The sequence below is a fragment of the Lytechinus variegatus genome, chromosome 9 (genome assembly GCF_018143015.1).
Source record: "Lytechinus variegatus isolate NC3 chromosome 9, Lvar_3.0, whole genome shotgun sequence".
Taxonomy (NCBI): Eukaryota; Metazoa; Echinodermata; class Echinoidea; order Temnopleuroida; family Toxopneustidae; genus Lytechinus; species Lytechinus variegatus.
In genome coordinates this window covers 10502556-10519303 of record NC_054748.1, presented here as the reverse complement: position 1 = coordinate 10519303, position 16748 = coordinate 10502556, and the positions used below count along the sequence as shown (strand labels likewise).

Below are 16748 nucleotides of genomic sequence, written 5' to 3'. Positions count from 1 at the left end.
CAATCATATGGTTGTTTTTACGTTTTTGTACACGGTTTTAGAAACAAGTGGGGGGGGGGCGCTTCCGCGGACCCTGTGACAATTCTTTTTTCCCCTCAATTATGATCATATAATATAATGCTGTACTGTATAGTTGACCAGCTCAGACATGCGTGTGCCAAGTGTGTGAGTGGGTGTAGGGGTGTGTGTGTATTGCCAAAAAACAATAAGCAATAAAATCATGTTGAAACAAAAGTATTGCGTGGCTTTTTCTTAATATGGTGTCAAACTAAAACAGTAAAATGAGGGAAAGATTCTGCAACAAAGTATTACACATTAAAGTTTTAAGATGGTGAAAAATATTCAATCCAATTCAATTCGCATTTATTTCACCCTCGGTTAAAAATACACATGAAACAAAATATAGGAAATTATAATAAAACAAAAGTAAATATAATAATGAAATGGGGAACTGCACAAGTAAAGCCAAGAGGCCTTGTACAATTGTAGCTCTATAAACATTGGTTATGCAAAATACAATGTAAATAAAAGATAAACATAAACAGGTATATTGACAGAGACAAAAGAACCAGAAATTAACAATCTACTAGAAAGAAAAGTAATATTATATAAACAGATAATATAAATTGAAGATCGTACGTTACCATAGGGACTTATATTAGTGTAACAAAATAATAATGGGAATACATTGATAATCATAATGGCTTTGATGAATAATAGTAAATATAATAAATGAAATGATTTAAAAGCACAACGTCATGAGTCATAAAAATCAACGATTAGTGTATTTTGTAAACTTTAGGTCGAATGGCAATGATAAAAATAATGGTATCGAGCCTTGGCGTGTTCGTATTTGGCGAGCCATTTGACCCATAAAGGTGATAAACTCAGTTTATCGCCGAAAAACCTAGTTTTCAATCGAAAAACTAAGTTTTTCGCCGATAAACTTAGTTTTTCGATTGAAAAACTAGGTTTTTCGGCGATAAACTGAGTTTATCGCCTTTATGGGTCAAATGGCTTGCCATATTCGTACCAAATTCAACTATAGTTATCGAATTCGAAGTAATACAAATTAGCTCAAGAATAATAATATACTATTAGAATTTCAGGTACAGTAAAAAGCAAAGAGATGTTGATAATAATACTATGGCTTTTGAAAGGAAACCATATAGAAGGGAAGAGGAAAGAACAAGACAAATAGAAAATAGACATAGGGGTATTAGATAAACAGATGCATGCGTAATATGACAAGTAGTGGTGTACAGAGGGGGGGGGGGGGGGGGTGCTCCTTTCCCTGTCTGAAAATTATATGTGTTTAAAAGGAGAGTTCACCTTGAAGAAAAGTTTGTTATAACGACTGCAGAAAAAAATAATCAAACAAATATTCGTAAATGTTTGATGAAAATCCAATAAAGTTTGAAAAAGTTATTAGAGTTTTGGGTTTTTGGTTTGTGACGTCATAAACGAGATGCTACTGCATATATGGTAATATAAAATGCACAAATATTAGTTTTAAAATGGTTCGTTATATGACTTATCTTTGTTTACTTTTTAGGGAAGGGTGAAAAATTTGTCTATTGATATACCTAGGGGAAGCAATACTGCCCGAAAAAAAAAGATTTTTCGTTCTAATAATTTTTTTTTATTTGATGGATTTTCTCAAGCCTTTTTTTATTTATGTATCTGCTATATCTACAATAAACGTTTTGTTAGGGTGAACCTCCCCTTTAACTTATGATTGTTCACAGAGAGGAACACGGTGTGAATTCATCTTCAGCTGTTTGAGCTTTAACATTGTAAATCATATCTTCCCAAAATATTCCTTCTCTGTGAACATACTGATCAACTCGTGCTCTTCCTTTAAGCACTTTTACCTTCCAAAGAAGAACTTGATACGCTGGACATTTTTTTTCAATCTGATTTCTATATGGGTTCATTTCACCAGAAAGAATTAGCTATTGGTTCCACAAGTACAGGATCCAACTGGACCAGATCTGGGACCCGTTTCCCCCAAAACATTTGCATTTAAAATCGACTAAAGAAATTAAACACACTACTATAATGTGCCATGATCATATTGGATGATATTAAGTTCAGTTTGGTTTTGGAGTTGCTGTTGATTGCAACTATTTCTTCAACAGGCCATAGAAGGGGTACGTGTTTTCATGAAACAAATCAGTTACATTCAAAGATTCCGCTAGCACATGTCATACCAGTTAATCAGTAAATATCACTATTTGATATATGAAAAAAGATCATCATCTACTGATAGTTTCATAATCTCTACAACGAAAAAAATTGGTGAACATTAAATGATATTATTAAAGACATTTTTTCAACAAATGCATAGAAAAACATTATCTTTCAATGGAATGAAGACAAAAAAAATCCATAAGGCGAAATTGCAAGGAAACAGCATCGTGTAAAACTGTATATTCATCGTTACAATAATTGTTATTCATATTAAACTAAAAAGTGCATTGTGGGTAAAGCACATGCCGCTTAACTTATACAATAGGAGACGAAATAAGATGAAAGTGAAAACCTAAAATTTATTATTATAAATATGTATGTTTGTGACAGTAAAACATGATAAAGTTGAAAAGTCTGTAATTAATTAAGATGCATTTAAACCATTCGTATTTATTAGAGTAAATTTTAAATTCAATAGTTCATAGATATGGCTAATTAGAATAGAAACTAGTATTTGATTTGGTTGATTTATTTCCGTTTCACAATTGTACATAATATGATAAACATAACAAGGTCGAAAGTACAACAATACAAAATATAGTATCTATGACATAATCATAAATTTAAGGAACACAATTCAGTTAATAAAGATTTCGCAAATGACATTTGTATTCAAAAGTAAAACGGAGGGACTTGCCGAAAAAAGCATACTGTAGCTTGTACAAGAGGCAAGCCCCTATCTTAGTTACATTACAAAATTACAACGAATAAAAATTGCGTCTTAATAATAATCTTGTTTAAAAATAAATACAAACAATTTTTCTGCACTTGACAAAAACTTAACTGATGGATCGTGTGAGAAAATATTACGTTTTAAAATAATAGAGAGGGGGAGGTGAGGGGGAGAAGACAGGAGGGACAGAGGAGTGCAGTACACTAAGTAGAAAGAAAGAAAGAAGAAGCCGGGCAGCAGGAGCAGGTACTTTTTACAATTGCAGTTTTAAGAAGAAAAAAATAATAAAACAAATAATATTCATCACTATGTATATAATATGAGCGCATATAATACACATATTCACAAAAGTCGAGTATAATTAAATTAGCTATTCAGCTTGACCTGTTTGCAACGAGTATTGCAGAATTAACATCTTTTTCAGTTTGCGTTTAAAAATATTTCCATTGGGGGATTCTTTGAAATCTTGAGGCAGAGAGTTCCAGTAGGCAGGCCCGGAGACACTGAATTCTTTGCAAAGTTCTTGTTAAAGGAATATGTAAGTCAAGGCGCCATAAAAATGTAATTCCTTAAACTTTATAATAAAGATGTGAAATGAATCCTTCTTCGAACAATTGACTGGAATATATCAAAGACCGAACGAAGTAATGCGAAGATTTTTAATGGCTTGTATTAATGGTCAGTTATAGTGACAGCTTATTGTTTTAATTATATTCTAAAGAGTTTGTTATAATATGATTATCTACAAGGTTCTACATACTATCGATATTCCTCAGGCTTTTCAAAACTGTTTCTTGTGCGTCTAATACCCACTATTGCCCTCGATGATATATATTATTCCTCTTAATGATAATTAAAACCAATTGTTCCCCAAAATAGGTATGCAACATTAATCACTAATCCATGTTCCGTTGTCCTATCCGTGCCTTTTCCGAAGGTATAGGTCATCATAAGTCATCATATCAATCAATAAACGATTGCTTTTCTATCCACACGTCTTTCCTGTAATGAGAGAGTACAAAAGAATATATTTCAACAATGGCCTATTAACAAGTACAGTTTTACTCGTGCGAGAAATGGAGAACGTTGGATTCGTTTTTTCATAAAACAAAGGGTCTTTTTACACGTGAATCTTGCATCATCATTGTATTGATAATTGCAATTCGTCTTTAGAATCATCGGACCTTTCACACGCTCACTCGAAAACTGTGATTTGAATTCAACTTCCCGAGCGAAGGCTTGGTAAAGTGTCAGTCAAAATACTCTATCGATACGATGAGTGCATGACAATTGTATTATCTACGGAGGGGCTTGAAAGAACACGTAAGCTCCGCCCCCAAAGATGTTTTGGAGGTCAAGCCTTTCACACGTAAAATTTGTACCGTAATGTGACTGAACCTTATCTGGAATTCACCTCCGGAGTAGAATTTGAATTTATGATTGCGATTAGCGTTTGTATTTTTAGTTTGGTTTCACACGTGCTAAAATTGGTCATTAGCCTTACATATCATCATTCAATTTGTTTTTCCATGTGAAAGGGAGGTAGGCTTCGCTGCCTTCAAAATATGTACAGCACTTCATGAATGGATAATGAAAAGTATTATTTCCCGTATTTTCATCAGAGAAAAAATCCATCAAATAATCAACCAACGCCCGATCTTGTTTTTTTTTCTCACTTATTAGTTCACTTATAAACTGCCAAAGTCATGATCATTTGCTCCAATACCGACTTTCTTTATAAAACAGAAACCAGAAAAAATAACTTCCGGAAGGTCCTACATGTACTGGGGGTCGGACATATATATATATATATATTTTACTAAATTGCCCATCATTATTCATTTGATTTTTATAATTTTGTTATCAGTATTATCATTATTGTTATTACATGTAAGCCTATTATTTGTTACAATTGTCATCATAATTGTTATTATTTCTAGTAGGAGTAAAATTTGCAGTTGTACTGTAGCCTTTACCTTATGATTTTTATGAATGTATGATTTATATAGATGGACAGGATGGGCCTTCTCAAAAGGACCAAATAGACCTACTCAAATGGATTGACCTCATCAATGATAGATCAAAAGCATTCAATACGACATACCTGCCTCAAACTATAGTTTAGACCTGTGTACATATTAAAATTCAATTTAATAATATTTAAAACGACAATATTATAATAAATTACTGAGCAATTATTGATTTTGTTTAAACATGGTTCCTGTTATGTGTTTGTGAGTCTTTTTTTTTTACCTTGAATTTTGATTGATGGGGATTTTTAACCTGATTGCTAAGAAAGCACGAATGCTTGTAAGCAAGCAACTAGAGGACCGACTGCTTAAGGTCCTCACTGAAGGACCTGGTAATGATGATTAATGCCTTACCAACGGGCAGTAGCGCACCAAATGAGAGTCGAACTCGGGTCATCGAAATGTCAATCCCCGCTCTACCGACTGAGCTATCGCGCCTTTCACGTTAGTTTATTATTATCATTATCTATTATGAATGATTATTCCTATTTCCATTCATTCTTCGGTACTTGCCGCATCCGTACCACACACTGAAAATTATTTGAACAATTAATTTTTCTTGGGTAGGCGCGTTTCGACAAGAATTTTTCGTCCATGCCCCATTTCCATTCATTTGTTTTTAACTATTTGGGCAAAATTACTGCGCCAACTATTATTTTACTTTTACCACTGTTTGTTTCGGTTATGTTCTGTTGATACATTTGTTTTTGTTTCTGTTGTTATTTATGATTCCTTTCTGAATTACATAAACGATTTTGTCCTCATTGTGTTACTTTTAATGAATTTGGAAATAAGTACTTAAATTGGAATTGAAATTGAAATATGTATTATACATGGGATGAAATTTCCCGTGATCTTTAAAAAAACTGGCGATCATTCTTACTTGGTAAAGGAATAAAAAAAAATATAAAAATATAGATAGATATAAACATCTCAGATCTGGTTAACAATCCATATGAGATGAATTGATATCTAGAGTCATTCATGGATGGCAGCTGATTGATGTTTTCACAGTGAAGACAGGATTAGAGAAAAATGTTTCCTCTGACCCTAACTGGCTTTTCTTGTTTTTTTTTTCAATTATATGTTTCATTGGATCTCACTTTTTCTCTTCTTTTTGGCCACTACTCAAAGGAGTAATGGACTGCAATCAAAATAAACGCACCTACCCTTCCCACATGCACACATACATGAACACACCCACCCCCACAACAAGCACAGACACACATAAGCATCCACCCTCCCAACAAACATACACACGTACCCACCTACTCCACAAACACACATACCACACACACCTACCCTCCCAACAAGAAAACACACACACACAAGCACCCATCCTCCCTACAAGAACACATACCACACCCACCTACCCTCACAACAAGCACACACATCACACCCACCTACTCTCCCAACAAGCACACACACCACACCCACCTACCCTCCCAACAAGCACACACACCACACCCACCTACCCTCCCAACAAGCACACATACCACACCCACCTACCTTCTCAACAAGCACACATACCACACCCACCTACCCTCTCAACAAGCACGCATACACACACACACACGCACCCATCCTCCCTACAAGCACAAATACACACACCCACCTATCCTCCCAACAAGCACACATACCACACCCACCTACCCTCCCATCAAGCACACATACCACACACACCTACCCTCCCGACAAGCAAACACACACACGCACCCATCCTCCCTACAAGCACACATACACACACCCACCTACCCTCCCCACAAGCACACATACCACACCCACCTACCCTCCCAACAAGCACACACACCACACCCACCTACCCTCCCAACAAGCACACACACCACACCCACCTACCCTCCCAACAAGCACACATACCACACCCACCTACCTTCTCAACAAGCACACATACCACACCCACCTACCCTCTCAACAAGCACGCATACACACACACACACGCACCCATCCTCCCTACAAGCACAAATACACACACCCACCTATCCTCCCCACAAGCACACATACCACACCCAACTACCCTACATACCACACCCACCTACCCTCCCATCAAGCACACATACCACACACACCTACCCTCCCGACAAGCAAACACACACACGCACCCATCCTCCCTACAAGCACACATACACACACCCACCTACCCTCCCACAAGCACACATACCACACCCACCTACCCTCCCAACAAGCACACACACCACACCCACCTACCCTCCCAACAAGCACACACACCACACCCACCTACCCTCCCAACAAGCACACATACCACACCCACCTACCCTCTCAACAAGCACACATACCACACCCACCTACCCTCTCAACAAGCACGCATACACACACACACGCACCCATCCTCCCTACAAGCACAAATACACACACCCACCTATCCTCCCAACAAACACACATACACATACACACATACCTCCACCACAAGCACAGACATGTACACATATGCACCCACCCTCCCCATAAGCACACATAAACACACACACCCATCATCCCAACAAACAATCATATGCGCCCATGAAAGTGGTTAGTTCCAGTTTATTTAGAAAATGAAAATAAAATTTCCAAATAATTTTTTTTAAGACACAAAGATTTTTCATTCTCATGACGGAGTATCATGTTTCAGATTTCCAGTTAAAAAAACCCCCTACAATATAAGTATATGAAAAATAATACAATGACTAGAAGTGGACCCAACTCTTTTTGGAATAAACTCTTCATATATGATTTGATGTTATTGAAATATCGAGCGTTTATATATGGTTTACGGCGATGTTATTACATTTATTCTTTTGATTACATAAAATGCAACAAAAACTTTACATACCGGGATTCTTCCATCCACTACATAAGGAGTACTGAAATGACGCCTATCTTCTGCCTGAAATGAAATGAGATTATGTTTTTCATTTAAAACCTCATTACCTTAATAATCAATTTGCAATGCTTTGATATGAGATACTACGAGAGTACAATTATTATTATATTACTAGTAATGTATCTAAATCAATTTGGTCTGTACACTAGGTTTAGTGCATAGTCAAATTATTTACCATTGGTACGCATCTCTTTTGAAAAAAAAAACTTAACATGCCTCGTTTTAAGATTCTACAAGATTTATTGAAGAGATACTCCCGGCTGAATATATCTGTATCCCAATAAATAGAGTAAAATTCACAGAACAAAATCTGACAATAAGATCAAATTTTGATAAAAATTGAAAGGTTCTTGAATTTAAAATATTTGCATTATTCCACTAAAACAGTTCTTGGCATGTCTTAATGAAAATTCATTACGTGTGCTGATGATATCATATCCCCACCTATTCTTTTGTATTTTTATTATGTGAAATTATGTTTTTGTCAAAAGTTGGAGGACCAGGACAGCATATCGTCCAGAGATTCAGACTGGATGAAAAACAAATATGTCGTTTTTTCCAGAGTCCAGGACGAAACTGCTGTTTTGACTCACTAATTTTCAACAAAGACCTCTTTGTCATGTAGTGCCTTCGACAATAGCTTCTATATGTTCTCGAAGGCGTCTACGTAGTGGTTACGAAAACTCCCGATTTTTTCAGTCGACAATGTTGAAGAAACTCTCCCTGGGGTATGAAACAAAGACGTTATTATTACCAATCTTGGGTTCCATTGAACGGATGCTCCATTCACTCGCATACGATCGATGGCTTGACGTCTCCCATCATAGGAACCGTTATCTGAATAACTATCCAACGCTCTCTTTCCGTAGAAACCTGGGTAGTCGTTATACCCATCACTTAATAATAGAAATGAAAAAAAAATAAAGAGTGCAATGATTATGATCCCTATAAATCGACTTCCTGTTGTTTGGTTTTGACGTTGGTTCGGACTTTATCAAAAATCCTAATGTTACTATAAAACATCTGAATAAAAGGACGGTGAAAGTGAATAAATAGCAGTATAATGGGATAATGGATGAAGCAGTACACTAGCGCTCAAAACTTTATAGTGAAAGCTGCCATCGATATCAACAGTTGAAATGATATCACTGAACTCAAATAAAGGCCAATAAAAAAAAAATAGACGCCCGTAGATTTGTCGTTTCTTTTTTCATCATAGGCGTATGTAATCTAACTAGTGTAGTAATATATTTTCTTATCTTATAAATATTAGCTGCAAACCATAAACAAGAGAACGTTTGTGTATCTATTTCTGAGGGGGAGGGAGTATAAAAAATGAGTAGGGGGTCAAAGAAAAAGGAAGAAAGAAAGAAAGAAAAGGAGGAAAGAAGGAGAAGAAGAGGGAAATGCGAAGAGAGCATAAAGAACGAAACTGGAAGATTTTGCACATTGTATCACATTCAAAGGTATAGAGACTTAACATGATAGCAAATCTGGGAATACGCAATATTTGAATATAAAAATATATTAAATCTATTACGTCGAGAGACTGATCGATCCTTTCTACTGGGTAATTTACAAACTAATGCGCTACAGACTATTCTTCCTACTGAAGATTGTACAGACACCAGGGGATAAAACTCTGTACCTTTTTTGTTTTAAACATTGGTAAGGGATATTGTTTCTGTTCCTAAAATCATACTAATACTCCTTCTTTAATGGAACGAGGTTATTCAAAATGTGATCTGACTTTTGCAGTTGGAGGAATAACTTTTCTTACATGATTTTCCTGCGGTCGGATAACAATTCTAAGTTTAATTCTTTGAGTGCATCAGTATAAGATAATTATCCCGATGTTATTTCATCTATTATAAAAAAAAATACAGAAGTTATAAAAACAACACATTTTCATGTTATATCATTTGCTCTATCATTTTCTCAAGATATACACATTCATGATAATCTTGATTTAAAGAGTAACATGAATCTTTGGGGATATAGCCAAACAAATTTGGATACATTTTGTGTTCTCTTTCGGGATGTGAGTTATATTAGGGTAGTCCTATTTAGACCCCCCCCCAAAAAAAACACCCCAAAACGAATATATGATTTGATGGGAGGCATTTACGTCTATCCCGGTGTTATTTCATCACAAATCGCAAAAACCTTTTATAGTTAATTTTTATGAATAGTATTTTGTCTGAAATTAATCATTTTTATAAGCAGCCCCTTGCAAAAAGAATCGCGTTTAGACGCTGCTACAATCGAGACCGAATACGAATTTCTGATTGGTTGAATTCAAGTTCAATTTAATCTCAAGAGTTTTATCTCAAGTCTTTCTGCAACGAGTCCTAGATGTTAAAAACAAGAGGAAAAAACCCGGTTCTTTCTCGCAACAATATTACATACAATTGAATTTGGATACTCACGCCATAATAATTTGTTTTGCTTGACTCCGTTGTCTGTAACGAAGAGATATGCAGCAGACACAGCTTATGATGACGAAAACAAAAGCAGTTATCCCAGCCACAATGCCAATAATAGCAGCAAGAGAAAGTCCTTGAGAACTTGAAACTTAAGTAAAGAAAACAAAACAAATTGACCCATGTGCTAAGGTTGTGATCTACAGATATCAAAACAGCTGTGACAAAAATCTATAACAGTATCAATTCAATTTATAACAAGCTTAATGAACATTCAATCATTTGTTACTGTCAGAGAATGATCCGTGAAACAGTTGGCTTCACCATACCTCAGTCACATTTGCTCTAAGGCCGCCGTACGTCGAGTCGAAAACAATCGTTTTATTCAAATGTGACTGTCGTGAGGTATAATTCATGCGGAATGGTCGAGTTCGTGAAACATACAAAACAGGCAATGTTTTTTTTTGGACACTTACCGAATTAGTCTGTGACGTTAAAGGGGAATCCAACCCAAATAAAAACTTGTTTTTATAAGGAAAAGAAAAATCAGACAAGTTGATTGCTGAAAGTTTGAACAATATTGGACAAACAACAAGAAAGTTAAGAATTTGTAAAAGTTGTAAATATTGGTAATCACTATATACCCATGGAGACTTCAAATTGGCCACATATGGGATGTCATAGTGATGTAAGGCAAGGACTACTCTTCCATGTACTCCAATACATATTATGGCTAAATTGTCATTTTTCCCAAAAGTTTTATTTCAAATTATATTTTTCTTTCATGGTGACATAAAACAATATACTATCTGGGTTATATTTAGATTACTGCCCCGGGCGAATGGGTACTTCGGAGAAAACCACAAATCCCTGATAATAAAGTACATGGCCTATGGGAAAGTTAGCCTTGCCCCTTGTCATAATTTACTTACCCAGTTGCCAATTTGAAATCTACATAGTATTAGTGATCTCAATTTCAAAACAGCAATAACTTTCTTATTGCTTGTCCGATTTCTTTCAAACTTTCACCATTTTGTTTAATTTATTTTTCTCCTTCCCAACACACCACTTTATGGCCAAGGCTGGATTCCCCTTTAATTCAACTAGACCTCAGAATCTTGTGTGGTTCAGAGAGCTGTTTGACAAGGCAAGTGTAAAGGCCAGGAATACGGCACGATAGTTGGAATATTCAGGTCCTGAAAACTAACATTCTAGCTTCATGATATATAGTACAAGAACCAGGGATAAAGTGAAAAAAAAACAAATGTATCCAATTCATGAAGGGTATCCAAAGCCCGATTTTGAACAATGAATTGTAATAAAGAAGTGTTTTATTTGGTTTATTTTATTTTTTATTTATTTAACACTTACTCTAATATGAATCTTCCTCTCTTTGTGATATTTTCTCAACCATAAAGGTGAAAAGGATAAAAAATATCTTATTGTGTTTTCAAAAAGTTTACACAGATTTACAAAGAATGCATAGGGGAAGGCGGGGTAAGTTGCGACACTTTTTGCTTTTTGCATGTTAAAATTGATATGATTAATAATCTTGTAGAAATAAGTACCTTGCCTTAAAATTTAATTCTTCTGAAATATTTTTCACCTATATAACACTTTCTACCTCAACATTGAAGGTCATTGTCACCTTTGAAAAAAAGAGGTGTCAAATGGCTGAACTTGCCCCATCTGTGGGGTAAGTTAAGCCACCTTCTGGGGTAAGTTGAGCACAAAAACTATGTTCAAAAGAACCGGCATGTCAGTTTTTTATTCAGTCTTATTACTTGCTAATTCTCTATAAATACTAACACTCTCTAAAAGGAAAAGAAAAGTCATGTAAATTTGTTCCTTTCTGCCTCCATATCGATAACTTTTTAAGGTTTGTTTTTTATATATACATTACCATCAGAATTACCATGGCTGAACTTGCCCCATGTTGGCTGACTCAACTTACTCCAGTCTGAAATAAATGCGATTTCACATCCACACATTTCTTATGCATCCATCATGTAAAAGACTATGACAAGAATGAAGAACCATACCTGGGCTAAAAATATTGTTCTTATGTCTTTATTATATTTAAAGACGTGTGTGTGTAAAAAGCACTTATCTATTTCACACATTTTTTTTTTTTTACTTTTTTGGCTGAAATATGTATTTTCCCTCTAAAAAAGTATGTTTTGTTTCAAAGTTGAAAACAAGGTGGTGGGGTTAGTGGTAATGCAATGGGTCACCAATACATGACATCAACACATCCATTATTGGCCTGGGGTTGGTGGCTCAACTTGCCCCTTTGCTCAACTTACCCCACCCTCCCCTATAGCAGTTTCATTTATGCGAATGTATGATAAAAGAGCGTACTTAATCGCCGTGGCCGGGATCGAACCCCGGACCGTCTAACAGGCGCCTTACACCACTCCGACTGGTTATTTTATTGATGATTTCTTTCAAAAAAGTATTGTCAGTTGACAAGTAATTGTGAATCTGAACAAGCCCTTTTTTATGATAACAAAAGTCTTCTGAAAAGGTGACAGTATTCAGGTAAACGTGTGGTTGCTGGGAACATTGTGAGTTCAACAACCACATTTCAATACATGAAAAATGTAGATTGATCGTTTCATGTTTGAGTTGGAAGGCATAAAACACAAAATATGCAAACCCTAAGGGAACAAATGAGTTGCCATGTAACTTCACAATAGGCCTATGGTTATATTATAATTTATGAAACTCATTTTCAGCCCGATTTCCCAGGCTCCTTTTTGATAGACCTCAATATATTTTATTTCCAACATACCATTTTGACAGAAAGCTCCACTAAAGCCGGATGGGCAATCGCAATGCTGAGCAGCATTAGTACAGGTCCCACCATTCCGACAATTTGACTGATCACACTGAACTGTTGATTAGAAAAATAATATCATGGGGTCATTCGAACATTGACCGATCAATTTTTTTCTTTGCGAGAAATCAAAATTATATTACTGCTGTTATACCGACATATTTTGTTTATAATATGAACGGACTTGATGTAGATTATATTTATTTTAGATGATATTGCCAGACGTTTTCAGATTTAAAGTGTCGATGCAAAATCAATTTATGGCAATATTTACAAATCATGAATTGGAAGAAAACATAGTTGTCATAAGACATCAGAAGAAAATTCATTATAGAATTTGGGCGATGTAATTCCATCTTCAATGACAGACCTTTACGAAAATTTAAAAGATATTTTATGTATCTGTTCATCAACGACATGGATTCAATATCACTTTGATTTAATACTAAAGAAAAACTAAACTTAATGTTTGGATTATCATAAAGGATAAAAGATGCAAAAAAAATATCAACAAAGTCTAATCTGAATGGATCAACTGTTATAATACATCGAACAACCAGATTATTGATAGACTGAAAAATTGTATTTTGTATTTTCTCATCAGTGATTGCAATCATTCTTTCTTGTTTATAAAAGCCCTTCACAAGACTAGCGTTCAATGGGTGAAAATTTCAAGATAAAATCTGTGTCTTTAGCGTTCTTATATCCAATTCCTAAATCCGTAAAGTAAGTATTCAAAATATTATTTCTAAATTGCCAAAAATCGAGTGAGGGACATCATGCCACAATTTGAATTGTAACGGCAGCAAAATATCGATTCTGAATTCTAGCGGCTGAATTTTGTAAAATGACAGGTAGACTTTAGTAATACTATGTTAGTTATTAATCGAGTATAATTTCAGACTCTTTACTAAAGTTTTCGGCGTGCTTTAAAGGGCTATGAACAATGCGTGCATATTAGTATTTATCTCAATGCGCGCAATGGTAAGATATAACGAAGATTATCAATCAAACTTGTATCCCAGGAATTATTGAATCAAATATGTTACCTTGAGATTAAAGCAAAATGCATCATAACGTCGTCTTTGAAGGGAAAAAACTGCATATCGTCACGTGATTTCTTTTCACAAATCGAACACCAATAGTAATATTTGTATGGATTGTATGATAAATATACGATTTTGGTATTTGCTTTAAAAATCTTGTTTATGTTTGATAAGACTTTTAGGTATCAAGGTTTCAAGTACAACATGCATTGTCAAAAATTGCTTCAGGTTTGATTTGATAAAACTGCGAATGTTGTGCTTCAATTTTTTATCCGAATAAAGAAAAGGTGTAATATCAACCAGATATCTGGTAGATTCTTAACCAGTGATTGATACTGATATTTTGTTGGTAGACACATTTTCACCAATAAACAAATATTTCGACCAGTCCCCACTAGGCGCGGGGATCTATCCGTACCATTTGCTGTAAAAATTGCCAACAGAGTTTGTCCATTCGTTGATAAACGTTGAGGGATGTCAGTAGACAGATCAGCTACAGCCAGTGCAAGATCATCAGCTATCCTTTGAGTTGCTGCAGCCACTTGAAAGCTGATGTCAGCAATTATACTGCCCTGACGAAACCCTATCACTTCACAACTGTCACCAAGTAGCTGATACCTTCTGCTTTGCAATGAAGCCCGTACGTACTCACTAAACTAATATATGAAATTTAAAAAAATGAAACCTTACGAGTATTTCCGCTTATGTGATGGTATTGGATAGGTCTATCTTGACACAGAATACATTATAATAGTTAACAATGATCACAGTAACGACAATGATAATGAAATGGCAGCAAAATATAACAATTGACATCGTTCATGTAGTGCATTCTGTCGATAGACAATGAAAAAGTGCTCAAAATTCAACAGTGGGCGAGATTATTTCCTATTGTGCTTCACACTGTGAACACCTTATTTTGATAGTGAAGGATATCATATTTTTTCAAACATAAATATATGAATATTGATAATGATGGTAATAATCTTGAAAATGCTTGTGGTAATGAAAATGAACGGTTCTAAGGATATTAAACATCATTATTCATTCTCTCTTCACTTTGAAGTTTATTAAGATATCTCAAAGCAGGACGGGAGCTGATTCATGGAATTACTAATCTTAGAAATATAGATATATCATGTATATGGGTATCTTAGTTTATTGTTGAAAGTTAATGCGTTATAAGCATATTTATTTGTTGTACTAATTTCTTGCGTCTTCCGTGTGATTTTATTACATTATAATCTACTCAGGAACACGTAGGAAGTCAAAATTTGAGTTCAATTATTGCTTAGATTGAAGATTAAGGAGATGTTCTACAAACAGTTAAGGTTGAATTAAAGTTCTTCTTTAAAATGATGTCTTTGTGATTTTTCTTGGTCAACTTCAATTTGTTCAACTTTCAAGTGAGATAAAGATAATCATACTAACCAAGAAACAGAAAGTGGTATCATATTCCATGAATTCGTCTGATAATCTATTTGCCAAAGAGTTAGTGTAAATTAGTAAAACACCATCGAGAGTTTGCCCAGTAAGCTCAACCCGGAGTGAACTCGTAAAGAGAGTGTCAGAGAGAGCTGGTAACAAAGATAATATGAGCAAACAAATAAAAAAATACAGGTAGTCATGGCATTTTATGTCTTCTCAATGTCTAAGAGAGGAATTTAGTTTTTTCATTTGTTTTACAATTACATCAATACTAAAAAGTGGTTCAACATCATGCTTTACCTATGCAATATACGATATATGGGCAAATATACCTAACACTCGTCGCAATCGCCTTTACCAGTTTACAGGATGCAAAACTGCATAATAACAGTTTTACATTGAACAAAAGGGATGATATGTCTTTTAGAAATAGACATATTTTTCCTATTAGTCATATTGGTTTTACCAGTATTGACACTACATTGATACTATGGCCTGTGTTCTGAACTCGGCTTTGATTTAAACAGTTCTCGTCATGAGTACAACTCGAGGACTCAGCCAAGGAAAATAGGATACATTTAATATAAATGCAATATTGATATTTTTGCTTCCCATAATGTTCAACACAGAGTTCTATCACGGTGTAAATAAAATCGGACTTGACAACACGTACCAAATAGTAATAATTCAATACCTGAGCGTGAGGATCTTATGAGAGAACAGTACCAATGAAATGGCCCCTTTTAATTGAAAGTATTGCATGTTATTAGTGGTATTTACCATCATGGTAACAATGCTCAAACCCAATGAAAATCTGGAATTGCATATGAGACTCACCTGTATGACAAAGTTTCCATAACTACAGTAATTTTTTTTTGCAAACATGGCAATGGGGCACAGAGTATAGATAATGAAAACTGGGTAAGCAAGATCGGACTGTGTTTGACATACCAGTGCACGAATCTGAATTGGTCAATGTATGTCCACTATTGCAGACACAAGTATGTAATCCAACAAGAGTGTTCACGCATCTTCCGTTGGCACATAGACTGGAATCTTGGCCACATTCATCAACATCTAAAAAAATAAGGAAAAGTGAAAAAAAAATGACAAGGGCTGCCCTCCGACTCCCAACCAGTGAGCCCTCATTTATGTCA

The 16748-nt window shown here is 35.1% G+C and overlaps 1 protein-coding gene across 1 annotated transcript in view; it reads right to left on the bottom strand.

Moving 5' to 3' along the window:
* Nucleotides 1-3552: 3552 nt before the first annotated feature.
* The window catches only part of LOC121421337 (fibropellin-1-like), a 78250-nt gene continuing 65054 nt past the window's right edge, over nucleotides 3553-16748 (bottom strand). The window contains exons 20-27 of the mRNA XM_041616024.1: nucleotides 16543-16668; nucleotides 15595-15740; nucleotides 14582-14819; nucleotides 13073-13174; nucleotides 10285-10429; nucleotides 8610-8751; nucleotides 7805-7858; nucleotides 3553-3928 (exon numbers count right to left, since the gene is read on the bottom strand). Of these exons, the coding sequence (XP_041471958.1) occupies nucleotides 3893-3928; nucleotides 7805-7858; nucleotides 8610-8751; nucleotides 10285-10429; nucleotides 13073-13174; nucleotides 14582-14819; nucleotides 15595-15740; nucleotides 16543-16668 (989 nt within the window). The 3' untranslated portion in view covers nucleotides 3553-3892. The remainder of the gene's footprint in view (nucleotides 3929-7804; nucleotides 7859-8609; nucleotides 8752-10284; nucleotides 10430-13072; nucleotides 13175-14581; nucleotides 14820-15594; nucleotides 15741-16542; nucleotides 16669-16748) is intronic.